General features: G+C 32.7%; 1 protein-coding gene across 6 annotated transcripts in view; it reads left to right on the forward strand.

Annotated features, from left to right (window-relative positions):
• The window catches only part of Msp300 (Muscle-specific protein 300 kDa), a 113,215-nt gene that overhangs the window by 17,204 nt on the left and 78,675 nt on the right, over window positions 1-17,336 (forward strand). For all 6 annotated transcript variants that reach the window (XM_065350296.1, XM_065350297.1, XM_065350299.1 and 3 more), the window contains exons 4-12: window positions 8,043-8,104; window positions 8,786-8,881; window positions 10,287-10,370; window positions 14,596-14,688; window positions 15,622-15,773; window positions 16,303-16,498; window positions 16,577-16,774; window positions 16,865-17,011; window positions 17,084-17,248. In XM_065350296.1, the coding sequence (XP_065206368.1) occupies window positions 8,043-8,104; window positions 8,786-8,881; window positions 10,287-10,370; window positions 14,596-14,688; window positions 15,622-15,773; window positions 16,303-16,498; window positions 16,577-16,774; window positions 16,865-17,011; window positions 17,084-17,248 (1,193 nt within the window). The remainder of the gene's footprint in view (window positions 1-8,042; window positions 8,105-8,785; window positions 8,882-10,286; window positions 10,371-14,595; window positions 14,689-15,621; window positions 15,774-16,302; window positions 16,499-16,576; window positions 16,775-16,864; window positions 17,012-17,083; window positions 17,249-17,336) is intronic.

The following is a 17,336-nucleotide window of genomic DNA, read 5'->3' on the forward strand; positions in this document are numbered from 1 at the left end:
TCGAAGTTCGACATGACATGTACCTATGATTGACGTGTATACGGTGAAAATTTCATGTTTTATCAGTTCATTAAGTTAATGCTGCTACTTTTTGCGATAACTCACTAAAAACAATGCATTTTTCAAAAAACGCAAACCAACAAGGTGCTAACCATGGCAGACCAGTTATACGGCTAATTCCTGCTGTGAATTTTTCCTCGGGGCAGTTATGTCTATACTACTTGTATATTTTTTCGTATACCAAAAATATTTTCATTTCGTTTTCGTACCTAAAATCGACGGTAGGAATTTATAATTACCCATGCTTGTGTTGGAATACATGCATGTTTAGAATCACTTATCAACCAATTAAGAAAGAAATATGTATTACATCATTTCTGGATGTTGTATTTACTTATTTCCATGTTATGAGATATTTCTAGTTCAAACTTCTGTGATAAATGTCTTGATTATAGAATATTGTATCAACGCTTGGTATATTTTCATCACTCGTTTCTCTCTCTCTCTCTCTCTCTCGTTCATCCGAACACGTTCGTTCGTCAATATTATATAAATAATATTTTAATGGCTTGAATATGGAAATTAGTCAACGTTGTTTTTGTCCTATGCGAACAAATTTGTCTTTACGAAGGTCAGGGATGTGATTTTTCTCGACAGTGTCGATAATGAATTTTCGCTGTGAGGGATAACCTTGTACGGTGCTGTATACACGAACATGTAAAATCTTGTTGCTGTAGCTAGAACTACATCTCCCATCTTCTCTGTATGTTTTCGTATATGTCGGAAAGCTTATAAACAAAATGATCCGACGGTGTTAGAAAAATTTAATAAAAAAATTGGCAGAGTACGATGTTCTGAAATTTCGAACACATGTTCTAATAAATACGAGCCGCGGTGAGTCGAATGTATTCTGAAACATTTACCTAATGCGCGCGTGTAGCCTATGGTACCTAATATCCGATTTTGAGGTCACAATTTGACTGGTGACTGGTATTTTACGTAGATCCAGTGTCATGTTGTAGGAGAGAATATCTTCATTTCATTAGTATCAGACATACCACCTGAGATGGACCAAACATCGACCTTGAAAAATTCAATAAAATTTTTCACCGGGTTATCTATAGGTACCTAGTTGCTTCTCGTTCTCTCTTTTCGATCATCTCACGTATGTGTGTATTAGCGAGATTCTGCGACTACGAGTCGATTGAAACTTGTGTAAAATTCACTAACCTATTCCGAGCGACTTTGTATTTAGCTAATTTCAACCTCGTCGGCCTCAATTCAAGGCGATGTATTAATTGTGATAGAAATTACACGGTGTAGTCATTACGACAAACGTTATGGTTCATTGGGTTCAAAATTAACTATGTACTCGTAGGTGACTGAAGTCTCGTCGTTCGTTGATGCACCTGGGCAGATTTATTAATTCGCGTGATCAAAACTGGCTCGATGGTCGAGTCTTCCTCCGATATGATGAAAAGTGATGTGACATTGTAAACAAAGATTCAAGGTTGTTGTATTGAACATTTCGTCCGATATTTGCTTTTGTTATTCGCGATCCATAATCAAAATTTGATAAAAAAAATTAATCTGAGTAACTGGAATGGTGTCTCGAGGCTTTTTACATTGTATTTGAATTAGCCTACCTTGAATGGTAAGAAGAAAGTTGAAGCTATTTTTGAATTTACAATAGGTACTAGGTAGGGTGTTGCTTTGGATGTAAGCAAAGGAACATGCTGGTTCTACTTCAAAACATTCTTAAAGCCCTTGAAGGTATAACTGGTGGACTTGGACGGGCCCGTATTATCGTATAGTTAGGTGTTTAGATGTGGAGGTGGAGGTGCATCTTATAGCTAATTCATGCTAATATGCAGATGCACATCTGCACAAGCCATAGGGTAATTTATTAATTTGTTGAGATGTACAAAAATGAAATTTTCGAGGACGGGTGCAGGCATAATTGTTGGAGATACATAAAAGAGGTGCTTTTAGGCAGTTGGATAGTTTCGAAATTTAAGGAGCTGTACCAATTTGTTCATTAAAGCACCAAAGTCAGAACTGAGTTTGGCCCTTGATAAAAGTCAAATGTCCTTGAAAATATGCCTGATACGAAGTTTTTTTTTTTTTTAAATATCTCCATAAAAAATATGCAACTCCAAGTGTGAAGTTCAGCACTGACATTCTGACTTCAATGTTTTCAACCCCAATCTTAGCTGCCGAGAGCTGCCAAAGTTGATTTTTCGAATTTTGACGAATTTTTAAAAATGGCTAAAATAGCTTATGTACTGACAAGGTTTTCATAAAAATGGTAAACCACGAGATAAAAATCTGAAATTTGGCTTAGATATTAAAGTTGACCTCTCGAATCGATTGCAACCATTTTCGAGACAATCTGGAGTCTTCCAGCAGAAACGAGTTTTTCTCCAACACATTGGAATCTCCTCTAGAAAGCGCTGTAATTAACTTCGGAAGATGAAAATTTGGTTCTGAGATGTTAGTGAATGAACTTTCAGTATGTCAAATTTCAGCCAAATCGGAGGAGACGAGTTGACGAGTTTCTCTTGTCAGGAGAAAATAGTGAGAAATTCTCCCTGTTGATCCGAAAAAGAACTCTGCGTACAAATATGCCTGATGAAGTGATACCTTAAATTCAGTTTGTTCGACACAAGGCTGTCTGAATTTCTAAAAAAATTTCAGACCGTGGTTTCTGGCAAAACTTTTACTATGCACAAAAAAGGTTCTCAAAATAGCCTTACTCATCTTTAGATTTGAAACGTCTATTTTAAAAAAAAAAAGCGCTGTTTAAAGTCAAATAAACTTCTGAAGTTCCTCTTACCTACTGAAAAAAATTACTCATTATTAGGACGAAAAAACGAAAAAAAAACATCAAAATTTCACCGAATTGAGCTAGAAAGCGGAAATTTGGTACGTATCTTATTTAAGCAATTCTAAAGCCTCCAGCAACATTTCGAAAATTCCAGCTTTCCAAAAAAATGTACCAAAATACATAATTACATATGCCCGAATGAATTTGAGCACTTGAGTAAAAAAAAATGTTCATTTAGATTACGAAACGAAAACGTTTTCAAGAAACTGATTGTGAGATGAAAATTTGGTACACCAGCCCTCCAGGTAGATTGTGAAAATTCAGGGAAAGTTGCTGTGATATGTAGAAAATTTACGTTTTTTAAAACCAATGTGCCTACCTACCCTACAACTTTTCAACTTGACACACAATATACTGGACGAAATGATAAAAGGTGCACTGGTGCAGGATCTCAGTGTTATATTCGTCCTCATGTATGTACTCGTATGTGTAAATAGAAATGCCCGGTTGATAAAATACCTAATCTGAAACACGTGTATTAAGTATCAAATCGCTATTTTCTTGATCGATTTCTATAACTAGTTTTTTTTTTTTTTTAATGTTGACTATCAATTAGTTTCCGCTCCATTAATTTAAAAGAACCATCAAACAATCTAAATTTACAATTTACCTCCTACGTAATCATTTTTTTTTTTTTAGGTAAGTTATTCATAAAAAAATTCGACCTTTTATAATATAAATTGGTAAATTTCTCTTACAATTTTTTTAAATCGAAAATTGTCCAAAATCAAAACTTTTTTAGTCTCAATTTTTTTCAAAATTTCATTTTTAATTGAACGTTTACAATACTGTACCAAATTTTTACAATACTGTATGTACCATGTTGCAGACTCTATTGACTTCATAATAAAAATAAGCTAGTAAGTAGGCAGCAGGTAGCAGTGGCGTAGCCAGGATTTTCTCAAGGAGGGGGCAAAACCAGATTTTTAGGCATGAAAAATCGAAATGAGGGGTAATTTTCTGGAAATCTATTGTAATGTGTAGTGATTTCGTGAAAATGAAGGCAAAATTACTGCTCGAGCGAAGCGAGAGCGAAATTTTTTAGAAAAAATGGGTCCATACAACGAAAAAACGTCCATTTTTGCATGTTTTCTTTCAAATTTTCGCTCGCAAGGGGGGGCCATGGCCCCCTTCGCCCCCCCCTTGGCTACGCCACTGGCAGGTAGTACCTTTCTCTACCTATATGTAGCTACCTACTTGAGCTTTTTCTATTTTTCTTGATCAGATGTACCGATTGGAAAAATACTGTGAAAAGATACTGAATCACCTTGCATATTCAATGTGAGAATTTACATACATACCTAATATGTTGAATACGATTCAATACTTTTTGTAAATTTTACATCGAGCGTACGCGTAGCAAGAGCAATGTATGTACATTGTACCTACCTATACAGATCTGGAAACCTACACATCCGTTTATGTACTCGTACTCAGACTTACTTACACCTATTTTTTGATGCACGATTTTATCATATTCAAACGTGTTCCAAGTTTTATAAGTATTTACGAGGTTATCGATATGATGACCGCTAATATACGTACTCGTATGTATCTATATGAACGCGAGCGCGAAATCCAAACCAATTCATTAAAATTAAAAAAATTTAATATCCTATTTAATGCCTACTTTATCAACAGTGTTGAGTTAATATATCCATAGCACATCATCGTTATAATACATATGTAATGTATTTATAATTATACGATCAATAATCTTTTATAAGTTTGTATGCATACAAACAAGATAAAAGGTTATCGTTCATTTACATAATATTCATAGAACCTACTACATATGACTTTAGGTTATGGTACGAGAGAGATAGTATAATTGTTATTAAATACATGTACAACTTTACGATGATTATACAAACTATATTTTGTATGGTTACTGATGGGCTATTTTTAATGCGGCTAGAAATTTTGCCAATTTTTTCATAATGCACATGCAGTTGGACTAAATATGACATGAGATATGTTTTATTATACAAACGTAACTTTACTATAATATTAAAAGCTCAGTTTTTCAAAATGGTGGTCCAGTTTTCAGATTTATTTTCATTACGTAATATTGTCACTTGCTTTTATTTATAAGTTTTTTTTATGCATTTTCACGAATGCATTAAATACTTATTCATAATTATGCACATACGAATTACGATATATTCTCGATGTGAATTTTAATTGACTCGCATGCTTTGGGCGTTATAAATGGCTGCTCCTTGTCCTTAAATAGCGTTTCATTTGAAGAAGTAATTTGTTACTGTAATTGAGTATAAGGAGAAGACTCGTGCCGATTTGTTACACGATCAGTAATATCGATAAGAACTGGTTTTCTATTGAAGGAGTACTTTTTTTATGAATGAATCGAGTATAGTGATGTTGATAGCTGATGTCCCATGATTTTATCACCTTATAAATGTCCCATTATACGACATGCTGACATGTTTACCGTTTGTGGGATTATGATAGAATTATTATTGCTTCGTTGGTTTTTATTCTGAAGTGTTCATATGTCATTATGAGTGATAGGAGGAAGGATTTTTTTTTTTTTTTGGAAAAAGGTAAAACTTGGAGGAAAGGATTAGCGTTTAGTGATCCCCTGTCCCTGTATACGTGTCTGAAAATGAATACCTAGTATTTATTTCAATCAATTTTTCCAACACCTTTAGGGCCAGGTTTCAAAATATTCTACTAGTTGAAAATTAAAATTTCAAGAATTGAAAGAAATTAAAGGAACAATGGGACAAAAAATGTAATTTTGCCTACGTGAGTTGGAAAATTGAAATTTTATTAATCTATACCCATGATTGACTCCTCCTTGCCTCTCTTTCTTCCTTCGTCTGTCCTCCCCCCTCCTCCAGCTGATTGGAAGTGATTTCAAACCATTTTGTGTTGTAAGTAGTTGTAAAATAAATGGAAAAATACAAAATCTGGTAAAAAATATATTTTTATACCAAAAGTCATTTAAAAAAAAGGTTTTTCGTCAATTATGCTTTGAATATCGACAAGATTTCCCGGGTCGTGTTTTTGAATAGATCTAAGAGATTGTCTGAGTGTTCACAAATCCAAAGCACATCCTATCATCCATGTTTGACGAAACACTGTATATTATTAATTGTAGTAGGGTACACTCGATAGCGAAAAAAAAAATGTTGGAGAATTTTGACCAAATTCATTGGAGATCTTTATTTTGATTGAAAGTCACCCTGAAAAAATTTCAGCTCTGGAGGTACTTTTGGAGGGGAAATATGAGTTCTCAAAGAGGAGGCATTTTTGAAAAAAATCGTGTTTTTTTTGCTCCAGCACCATATCGAAAGATATCATTTCTGAAACTGGGGGAATATTTTGGAATCTAGTGGTGCCAATTTTTTAGCCATTGTTGCCAATTCCAAAAACTTGAAAAAATTTGTTTAGTTTTTGCTGTTAATTTTCTCGATTTTTTGTAATCGCCGGTAATGACCAAGAAATTGGCACCACTAGATTCCGAAATATTTCTCCAGATTATTACCCCTTCTTTAAGGACTCATATCTCTCTTCCAAAGACACGTGCAAGGTTAAAATTTTTGTTTGTGTTTTCTAACTCAAAAATGAAGGTTTTTGCTAAATTTAGCCAAAATTCTTCCACTTTTTTTCGCGATCTACCGTCATGAATAGTATAAATTCCTTTTTGGCAACAAAACCAACTATTCAACATTTTTGTTGTAAAAAATAATCGTTAGTTAAATATTCAATTACAAGTTGATTAGTTTTTTTTTTTGAATCAAGTTGGATTTTTTGTCAGAAAAAAAGTTGTTTATATTTTTATTACGTCTTATTTTTGAATCATCTTGAAAACAATCATGTATTTAATTTAATTTTTGTTTTGCCTTGAAACGTCAATATGAATCATTTTTATTGAATAGGCCAATATTTGATCATTTCTGTTTCGATATAGGTTAGCAGAAAATAATAGTTTCGTCGAAGAATAAGATCCGAAAAAAGCACGAAATTTCATCGAATGATTTTTTTTCTCGAGCTTTTCATTAATAAAATTAACAAAATGTGCGTCAGCCATAACAAATCATCTTTTTTAGTTCACGTAGACGTACGCATAGCCTTAGATACGATCGTACTATAACATACGAAAATCGCATTAACAATGCGTGCGTATCAAATTCGGTCAATTTTTCAAAACCAATAGGCCTACCTTTGCGCGAAACTCGTATATCTTACCTACCTACGCTGCTCATGGTGGCGTTATGGGTTATAGTTCCTGAGACAGACATACATTTTTATTCTTCATTCGTTTGTATATTGGAATTGCGTGTAAAATCTACACGTGACAATTTGTTTTTCCCCAATGCAGCTCGATCGCTTACCCTACTAACATTGTAAACCACTTTTTATGGATGTAGGTGAAAAAAAGAAAGAAAAAAGTTTTACTTTTACTCTAAAACGAATAAAAACTATAGGCAGTTGTATCGAACGCATCAAATATACGTATTTTTCGTATATAATACGAATTTTCTCTCTCTCGTGTCTACATTCATTGAGGAAAATTCAATTTATCTTACGAAACGTGCGGAAAAATGCTGAATACACGTATTATTCATTATGGCATATTTCAAAAAAGAATAATTTTTATTGAGTCGTGCTTTTGTTCAAACAAATTATTTTGCATACTTAGAAACTTAGGAATAGGGTAGTTGACTCTGTTCTTTCCGTTTTAAAGTTAGTGCCAGCCAGTACTTTGCCTTTGTTAGGAATATTAAGTTTTTTTTTTAACCCCTTACAATATCCGGTGAAACCGATCAAAAATACTTTCATTCAACAGTATGTGACCTATGGTTGTGGTAGAGTGGTTTTTTTTCATGCCGAAAATTTGTTTTTGTCGTAATTTTTTAGCGTTGGTGCTTTGTTGTAAAAAAGTTTGTGTGTGTCGATTTGATGGAACGTGTGCCTTCTTTTTATGAAGTCTGTAAACATAAACAAGGTATTGTGTTGGATTTCGAGTGATAATGTGCTGTTTCGATATTAATATATTTTCGATTAACGTTTTTGCTTGGTTAATCTATACTAAATTAGCGAATTAATCTTCGGTGTTGGTTTTTTGTACATATGATTTTATTTGCGAAAAAATTTTTAATTCAATTTTTTTTCCAATCGTTTACAGATGAACAAGAACGAGTACAGAAGAAAACATTTGTTAATTGGATCAACTCGTATTTATCGAAAGTAAGTTACGAAATTTTTCACTCGTTTTTCTATATTATAATTTGCTTATAAATTGGTCGACATTTGCGATGAAAATATTCACAGTCTGGGGTACTTGGCGAGTTAAAGCTACCAGCCGGTCATTTGCGTTAATATATTCAAACCGCTGCAACAATTTTTTTCCTCAGCTGAAACAAGGTCAAATTCGGCGTGTTTTTAAAATTATCAAATGTGAAATGCATGTTAAACAAAATGACTAAATTGTAAATATCGAATGTAGCCAAGTTTTCACAATTTTATTGAAAATTTATTCATGATTTTTTTTAATCGTCGTGACGAATAGACGATAATGAATCTTGCGGCAAAAAATTCAAATAAAATTGCAAATTTGCATTTATGTATAATTATTCGTCTTAGATATTTTTCTGGCATTGTTTTAAGAACAGGTTTATTTGAAGAGATTTAACGGAGTGATTAATGAGATCGATTATCTATCGTATAATGAACTGGCAAATTTGATTGCTAAATTTATACCTAGGGGTATTTTTGATGAAATTTACATTTTTTTTAAATAGACGTAAAATCGCTGATGAAAGTGGGTATGTCGTATGTCGATCAATGGAAAATTAGAACGTTTTTTGTCGTATTTTTTAAATGATTGACGAACTGTATTTTTCAAATTTGTTTTATTATTTTTTACAGAGAAATCCGCCTCTACGAATAAACGACCTGATCGATGATTTAAAAGATGGAACTAAGTTATTAGCTCTTCTAGAAGTGTTATCCGGAGAAAAACTGGTAAATAAATGAATTATTTTATTTAAATTTTTGCCACTTGTTCAAGTTCAGCTTGAAAATGGTATATTTAATGAGTTGCTTTTTTTGCTAAGTCAAATGCCTGCAGAGATATTTGGTGAAAAATAATATTACCCAATGTTTTGCAAGCGTATGTAAATAGGAAAAAATTTTATGCTTGGGTAGTGCCAATTTTGGATTTTAAAAGAATATACTTATTTCGAAATATTAATTGCGGAAAAATACCTGTATCTTCTGGCTCTTATACCTACTTATCGTATGATTATTCAAAAGAAAAAAAAATGCTTCCTCTATGAAATTACACATTTTTAAAACTGTAGGATTTATATTCAAAATTTCTAATATTTTAGTCTCAAAATATTTAAAGTTATAATATCTAATCAGAAATTGTCAGTCTTCGCATCCTTCGGAATTGGAGAATTTTTACGGAACGTACCGACAATTTTTTCGTTGAGTATTTGTTCCCTCGTAGTTTTGCAAGTCCTTCTGAGAACTTGATCATTGCTATGTCTGCAACTCTGGGTTAAAGTCAGAGGCTTCTACTTGGCATTAAGAGCCTCGCGGCCACTAAATTTGAAACCGAAATTGAAGTATTTTGAGTATCTTGACTTCAATCTCAAATTTTTTCAAATCATCAATAAAACATTGAATTTTTTTTGAAAAATTCCAAGATTTTTTCTTTTTAAAAGAATATGAAACTGATTTTTATTTTCACTTCTTTTTTTTTGAGAAGGAAGAAAAAATAAAATTTTCTATTCTTTTCAAAAATAATGTGCGAATTTTGCCGTTCACGTGTTATTATTACCCAAATTATTCCAAAATTCCTCCTAAATTCATTGTACATATACTTAACTGTTTGGTACAAACAAGAGGCTACAATAAAATTTCAAAAAATTGTCGTAGCCGATTCACCATAAAATACTTTTTAAAAATTTTTTAGATTTGAAACTAAAAAGAAGGAGGGAGCAATTTTTAATTCATTTTTCCATTAAATTTTTCTTTGCTGTAAATTTTGTTTGAACAAATATGAAATAGGGACTCGTATTCAAAAAATATGTTTTAAAAAGTCTGATTTTCACAAAAAAAAAAAAAAAAACTAAAACCGTTTGGAAAAAGAACAGAATCTCATAGCTCAAAAAAGGAGTCATCCCTCCCTTCCTTCGCATCACTCAAATGTTTTTCAAAAAATTTCTACATAGTTGGACAACCTAGAAAAATAAAAGAAATACATTTTTGATGCCATGTTGTCAGCAAAAAAAATAATTTTTGGTCAGAACATGTTCAGATTTGTTGTAGTTGTGATTTCACAGACATCCTGCTTATAAATGTGCAAAAAAAGTCAAACCTTTTAATTCCAAAATATTAATTTAAATTTTGTATTTTGCAGCCTATGGAGAGAGGATCGAAATTACGAAGACCTCATTTCCTGAGCAATGTGAACACAGCTTTACAATTTCTACAGAGCAAAAAGGTAAACTTTTTTATTCAATTTTATGTTTTAGTAACTACTACCTATCTCTTTGATTTATTTGATAGTCACGAAGGAAAACCTGCAAATAATTTCTTGATTAGGTTCTGGCGAATCCGCGGGCTTTATGAAATAAGAAAGTAGTTTTCCTTCAATTTCTTAGAAAATTTACATTTTTTCAAATTGAACTACATTTCCTTTGATTTAGTTCATTTTTCGAACTGGTTCTTAGAATTGGTTACATAGGACTATCACTTATTTACATAGGTATTATTAAACAGTGAGTGCAGTTACATTCCTCGGCGGAGTTTTCCAATCAAATTCGATTATAATGACGTAATGCAAATAATGTTTGTTTTCTTCCTTGTAATAACTGCGAAAAAAGTGTCTATCGGATACTAATCGTTCAGCCTTGTAGGTTACCAAGTACAACGACAATTAAATAAGGCGTGTTAAATACTAAATACTGTTATTAAAAGTTTTTTAAATATTACTCCGGTCATTTGGATTTCATCGCCATTAGTTAGGCTACCTTCTTTTCACGGCATGATGAGGCGTTAAAGATTGAAAAAATTTCGTCGGTCCGGAAAGGTGATAAAACGTGGTTATGTTTTTATAAATATTTGTATAATAATTTTGTTGATAAAATTGGCATACCTAGCTCGAAAAGGTGTGTTTATTTAATTCTAAATTTTCCTTATAGCAGGATAAAATTTACATAACCTGTTTGGGCATACCTATTTTAAAAATAAATTTTTATTTGGAAGCATCCCGAGTTGCATAGCATATGTATATGTAATATAAAATCTCAAGTATTTGTATTTTTATGTTCAATCGAGAGCATAATGTGTTTTATTAGTGGGGCAGTGTGGATGTATGGCTACAGCTAGTATGCTATAGGATCCGGATTGCCTTGAGAAGTTCGCAAACGAAACGTAAAGTAAATCTTGTGACATCCTAACTTGTATTTTATGCATGTTTTCGTTTACTTTTATTTTATCTACTCGAAATGGTAAAGGGTTGAGAATTTTTAAATTTGTAGCTGTCATATTGGCATACCTACACGGGTATTTTACTCGCTTGAGTATATTATTAGAATCGTTTAGATCTTCTCGCTTCTTCAAAGACTGCGTCGTCGTCGTGACGTAGAAAAAATTCTATACCTTGTGGGTGAATTTTAAACCAGTTTGTGAATTAGCCAGCGTATTAAATCAAAACGATAATTACTAGGTACCTGTGTGGATAATACATATTCTGTGAGCGTATTGTTAATTAAACCATTTCTCTGGCTTGTGCTGCCCCCCCCCTGAAGTCTATAACATCCTTCGTGCAAGTTGTTGGTAAATCTTTGCTTTGGATGTTTATGTGATAATGACCTCGTTTTTTTTTCTTTTTATCGGAACTCTATTGTTATAAAAATTGATTTTTTATTTCCTTTTCGCAATCATTGAAAGTGATTCCTGTAATGTGTCCGTGTATGCCATGTTACATACGTGGTATAATGCCCTCTTCTGCGTATCAATATTCTGTGGTGGAATCGAAACCATTCCTACGATTAGGCTGACTATGAGAGTCATATAGGTATAAGTTGCTTATAGCTGTTCTGCGAATGGTTATCTAATGAACGGAATTAGGGTTCAAAAGACATTGAAATGTTTGTACAATGTTCCATCGAGTATAATGTGAATGTAAACATTGCACGTAGTACGCATAGATTTGCCTCGAGTACTTCGTCTAAACAATCAACTTATACAGAGTTAGACATTGGCGAAATTTTTCTGGGAAGTTTGTAGGTCGTTGTTGAGTCAGAGACGTCGTTGAGTAACTCACGTATGCGATTATTTTGAAAATTGTCTCAAGTAGAAGGTAGAGAGAAGGTAAATGAGAAAGGATCCGGATCCATCCTGTTCCTGTTGTTAAATTTTGAAACGGTCGCGCCTCGTGCCTCAATGCTGATCGAAATGAGTGAAAGATATTTATCGAAAAGTTTTTCGTTTTTGTAACCTTGACCGAGGTATGCTGAACGTAATTGAAGTTGTTAAATAAACGAACTTTTAAAATCATTAGATCCCATATAAACTATTAACAATTAAGTAACTCGAAACGTAAATTAGTTCAACGGTTTATTACATTCACTTCCTCGGCGAGAATCGCAATTACTTACTTACTTTTTTCCAAGGTTAGCATTATTTTTGGTTTATTATGTCAGTCGTTCGTTGGTCGTTACGGATGCGTGAGATATTCCAAAAAAAAGTATGAGTAGTGTGGTTTAGTTTTTTGCTCGATTGTAAAATTATCATTAATTTTTCTTTTGCGAGTTTAAACTTTGATGTTGAGCACTACAGAGTTCTTGTTTGGAAATTGCAATTTTTATGGCAAAATTTTCGTTTCTGAGAAAGGCCTAAAATCTGTCGTACAAACAATTTTTTAACAAAAATTCTTAAATATCAACTTTTGATTATCAATAAAATTTTCCTTATCACTTTTTATTTCTAATTTCAATCCCAAAGCTATTATTTGGTGCAAACTTTTTAAAAATCCCTCTGTGAAGTGAAAAATCTCTCAATTTCTACCGCAAATCTTCACTCGAGGGCATTTTAGACTGGGTGACCTTGTAGTACGAGCTAATCAAGTTAGTCTCAGTCTATATGCTATACGTTTTCAAGTTCGTTGATCTATCTCGGAAATCTTCGCAACCACCCCTCTTCCGGATAATTAGGAAATGTTATACTAACTTGACTCGTGTTGAGCAGTGATGACTGGATGAGGTGGTGGTGTTTTACTGGCAAAATTTTGGGAGTCCATTCTATTGGGTCATTCCATGCCAAATCAGCCAAAATTTGCACGACGGGTCACCGATTTTTTAAATATTTTGCACGGTGCAAAGCGGAGGTTCTTACGACTTTTTTTGAAATTTTCGACGAGTAGTTATTATTTGATTTCATTTTTAAAATAAAATCGGTACTTTTTCTGAATTTGACAATTTTTTAAAATTTTATTTTCCACCGATTTTTATACTTTTGGCAGATAAAAAGCTCATGCAAAATTGCAAAAACTACGTTCATAAAAAATTGGCTGTACCTATTTAGGTAAATCATTCAAATACATAATTTTGGAACCACTGAATGCAGTTTTTTTTTAAATTTTCAGTTCTTTTTACTTTTTTGAAGGCTGTATACATAATTTTTACTAATTTTTAACCCAAATATGATTTTAGAATGGGGGGGGGGGATGTGAATAAAACATGACATGTTTTTTGAAATTTTGAAACAGCGCATCCTGTCACATCCAATGCTCTGTAAGGATTGAAGGTTTAAAATTTTCGGCACGTTCATTTTAGCTCATGTTTATTTTTCAAAATTTGAAAAAAATATACAAAAATAACCCATTTTTTGAAATTTAGCACTTTCAAAATCCATTTCTTCCTATTCAGATTCAAATTTTTATGATATTTTTTGAAAATTGGAAAATTCAAGGTACTCCTGAATAACTTTAAAGTATAGATTTTTATGCAAAATAACACAAATTCGCGAACATAAATCACATCTGATAAATAACGAGGAAAACGTCTCAGCATGGTGAAAATACGGCATCCCTCCTTCTCAAAATTCAAATTTTCTCTAATACATAAGCTAATTATCAATAATTATCTAGGTATTTTTTCTGCTCGCATTTTTTTTTTGGTCGAAATACGCCCATATGATGGACATTGTGCAGTCTATGGGTTGTTTATATGCTTACCTATTGAATTTCCTCAAGTATGATGCCAAATTTAAAAATTTTGGCATTTCAGCCATCTCTTAACGAATTTGAAATGCACGTCTGTCTCAAACTAATAAGATTGTTTTTTCTATGTAGTTAGGTATTTCAAAAAAGGAAACTAGTTAAGAAATTCCCGTTGAAATGCTCTTTACGTCAAGGTCGAATAATTTTTTTTTCGCTAATGAATCAATGCTTGAACAACAAATTATGTCATTATGTCTTTATAACATCTCTTCGAGAAGATCGTTTTAAAAATAGGTGTATCTGTATAGTATACTCTTAAGCCGAGGAATTACATGAATTCAATTTTACTCGTATCAACGAAACTGCATGCGCTATAATAAAATTACAAAATCGTTCTGCAGTATGATTTATGTCGGTCATTTATCTTCGTCTATTGTTACTTTTTACATCACAGACTATTGTTTAACGTTCAAATTTTCAATTTTTTATGTATTGATTTCAGATTAAATTGGTGAATATAAATTCGACAGATTTAGTCGATGGAAGACCGGCTGTGGTATTGGGTCTCATATGGACGATTATCTTATACTTCCAAGTACGCGTCTGAATCACTTAACTAACTTATAAGCGTAATTTTATTACCACTTTGTTGCGGTATATTCCTAAAACCTTGAGAAGAATTTGCCATTTAAAGAAAATTTTATTCGGCGACGACGAATTTGACTGTAGACGCGATTGTTGTCGGCATTGATAAGTGAAATTTTAGAAGACTTTCGCGTTTCGTACCGTTTATCTTTTATGGTTTTGGCTAACGTTGGTCGAGTATGTAAGGGAAGATGATTTTGGTGAATTAAATGTCCTCTAAATACATCGTCGATGATAACACAAATCGCGACAAAAATAAAAATTGAAAATTATTCATTTTTTTTTTGTTGCTACCTCTGGTGCTCGTGTCATAAGAATAACATTACTTGATGCATAATGGATGAACATTGTCATCTTGCAAAATTTAATCGACATCACGAAAAGAAAAGTAATTGTGGAAAAGTATTCTCATATGCAGTACGGCACTCTAAGTATTTAATTAGTCGTTTCTATGAACAATAAATTGACCCAACTATGCGAGATGTTTTTTTTTTCTGGCTCGTGATCAAAATATTCTCGGAAATCGTATCGCTGATTTTTATGAATGATACCTCCGTTTTGATGAGTAAAAATTTGATAAATAGGTCAAAACAAGGTATTTTAATAAAACATTTAAAGTAAACATGACCTTAAGTAGTAAATTTTTGGCCCCCTTGAGACATGCTCAAAGAGAAAAATAATTGCTTTTTGTAGCATTTTAATTGTCAAATTAATCTGGCCTGCTTTTTGACGAATGTTTTTTTACTCGAGATTTACGATATTTTAATTTTTTTATGCAAGCTTCGCCATGAAAAAAATAAGGAATTTTTAGCAGTAAGTTATTCGACTCGATGGTGAACAAATTTAAAACGATGATGTTTGATAATTTATTTTTGTTTTACAGATTGAAGAAGGTACACGTGCTATGTCATCTTTGAGTTCGCATTTCGACGGCAGTACGAGCAGTTTGGAAAGTTTACGATCTCCTACACCTGATAAAAAAATTAGCGGAGCCAGAAAATCTCTGTTGAAATGGGTTAAAAATGTTTTACCTAGGTAATAACATGTTATCATGTTTCTGTGTAGAAATGAGTCTATTATGGAGCAATTATAGCTCGGTAAATGAGTGAACAAATTCACCCTAAAGATAAAATCTTGCTCGGGTCGTTGGGTATGGCCTGTTTATCGACTTTTCAATTTAGAAACGATGAGACATTGGTGCTTTAACGAATTTTCAAAGAAAAAATTGATTTCATTGCGTAAATTTTAAACTTGGGCAAAATTATCGGCCCTCCTTCCTTCCTTTTCTATCTTCCTTCTGATAAATTCTGATTTTTTTTAAAAGTGGAAGTCTAAATTCATTTGGAGTATTCAAGTGCAAAAAATAGCTATTTCGGAGAGTTGGAGTTATTTTTTTTATTTTTTATTGTGGAGCCATTTCTTTCAAGATCTACCTACTATTCAAACTGGATGTCTCTCAATGAGAAATTTACTTCTTAAAAAGCCGTTTTTGTTTATTCATTTACTAGAATAAAATATAAATATCATTTATTCGGATTTGAGTAACAAAATTGAAATATTTCAGAGAGTGCGGCTTCGAAGTAACAGATTTCGGACCCAGTTGGCGAGACGGGCATTTGTTCCTCAATATTATTAATACTATTCAATCGAATTTAATCGATATGTCATCGATGCGCACGGTTACTAACCGTCAACGCTTAGAAACAGCTTTTACTGCCGCTGAGCAAGGCCTAGGCATATCTAGATTGTTAGATCCTGAGGTATGTGCAAGTTTTAACTACCCAATTTCAAATTCCGGAAACTCGCCGATGAAATAACGCTCAATTGTTGTATCGCAGGATGTAGACGTAGATCGACCAGATGAAAGATCAGTGATGACTTACGTTGCCCAATTCGTATACAAGTATCCGGAAGTTCGTAGCTACTCCGGTGAAACGATTAGCGTTGTACAAGAGGAATATAATAAATTTATTTCGTGGTTGACTGATCGTACTCAATTGTTATCTGTACCCCAAAATATTACCAGTAATTATTCGGTAATTATAAAAGCCTTTAATTAATTACTTGTTAAATTCGTTATCTTCATTTCAAGGTTACGTGTGAAATTTTTTACTCAAATGTTACAGGATTACTACGAGATCTATAACGAAAAAGAAAACTACTCGCCGTTATTCGAAAAACTAAAGAAACTCGTTCTTTTCCAAGGAGCTATTAGTATTACTCCGGAATCATGGAGAGAAATCGAACGACTGTGGCGATTACTCGAAACTCAAGTATGATTTTTTTAAAAATAGGTGTTGGAAATGGAAATATCCCCGATCTAATTGAATCGAGTAATTTTACAGTTGAATCAATGGCGGTGGGCGTTGGACAATAATTTACCTTCACCTTTCGATAAAATTGCCGATTGGCTAATTAAAGCGGAAAATGTTATTTATAACGATGATATACCGACCATAATGAATGAGGATACGGCTACTTTAATTAATCAGAAATTAGAAGAACATAAAGTAATATTTCAAATCATGCGTGTATCCGCACTTATGCTTACCTACCTGTTTATTTCTTTTTCCTCGATTTAATTAATTTTTTTCTATT

The sequence above is a fragment of the Planococcus citri genome, chromosome 2, assembly GCF_950023065.1.
Source record: "Planococcus citri chromosome 2, ihPlaCitr1.1, whole genome shotgun sequence".
Classification (NCBI taxonomy): Eukaryota; Metazoa; Arthropoda; class Insecta; order Hemiptera; family Pseudococcidae; genus Planococcus; species Planococcus citri.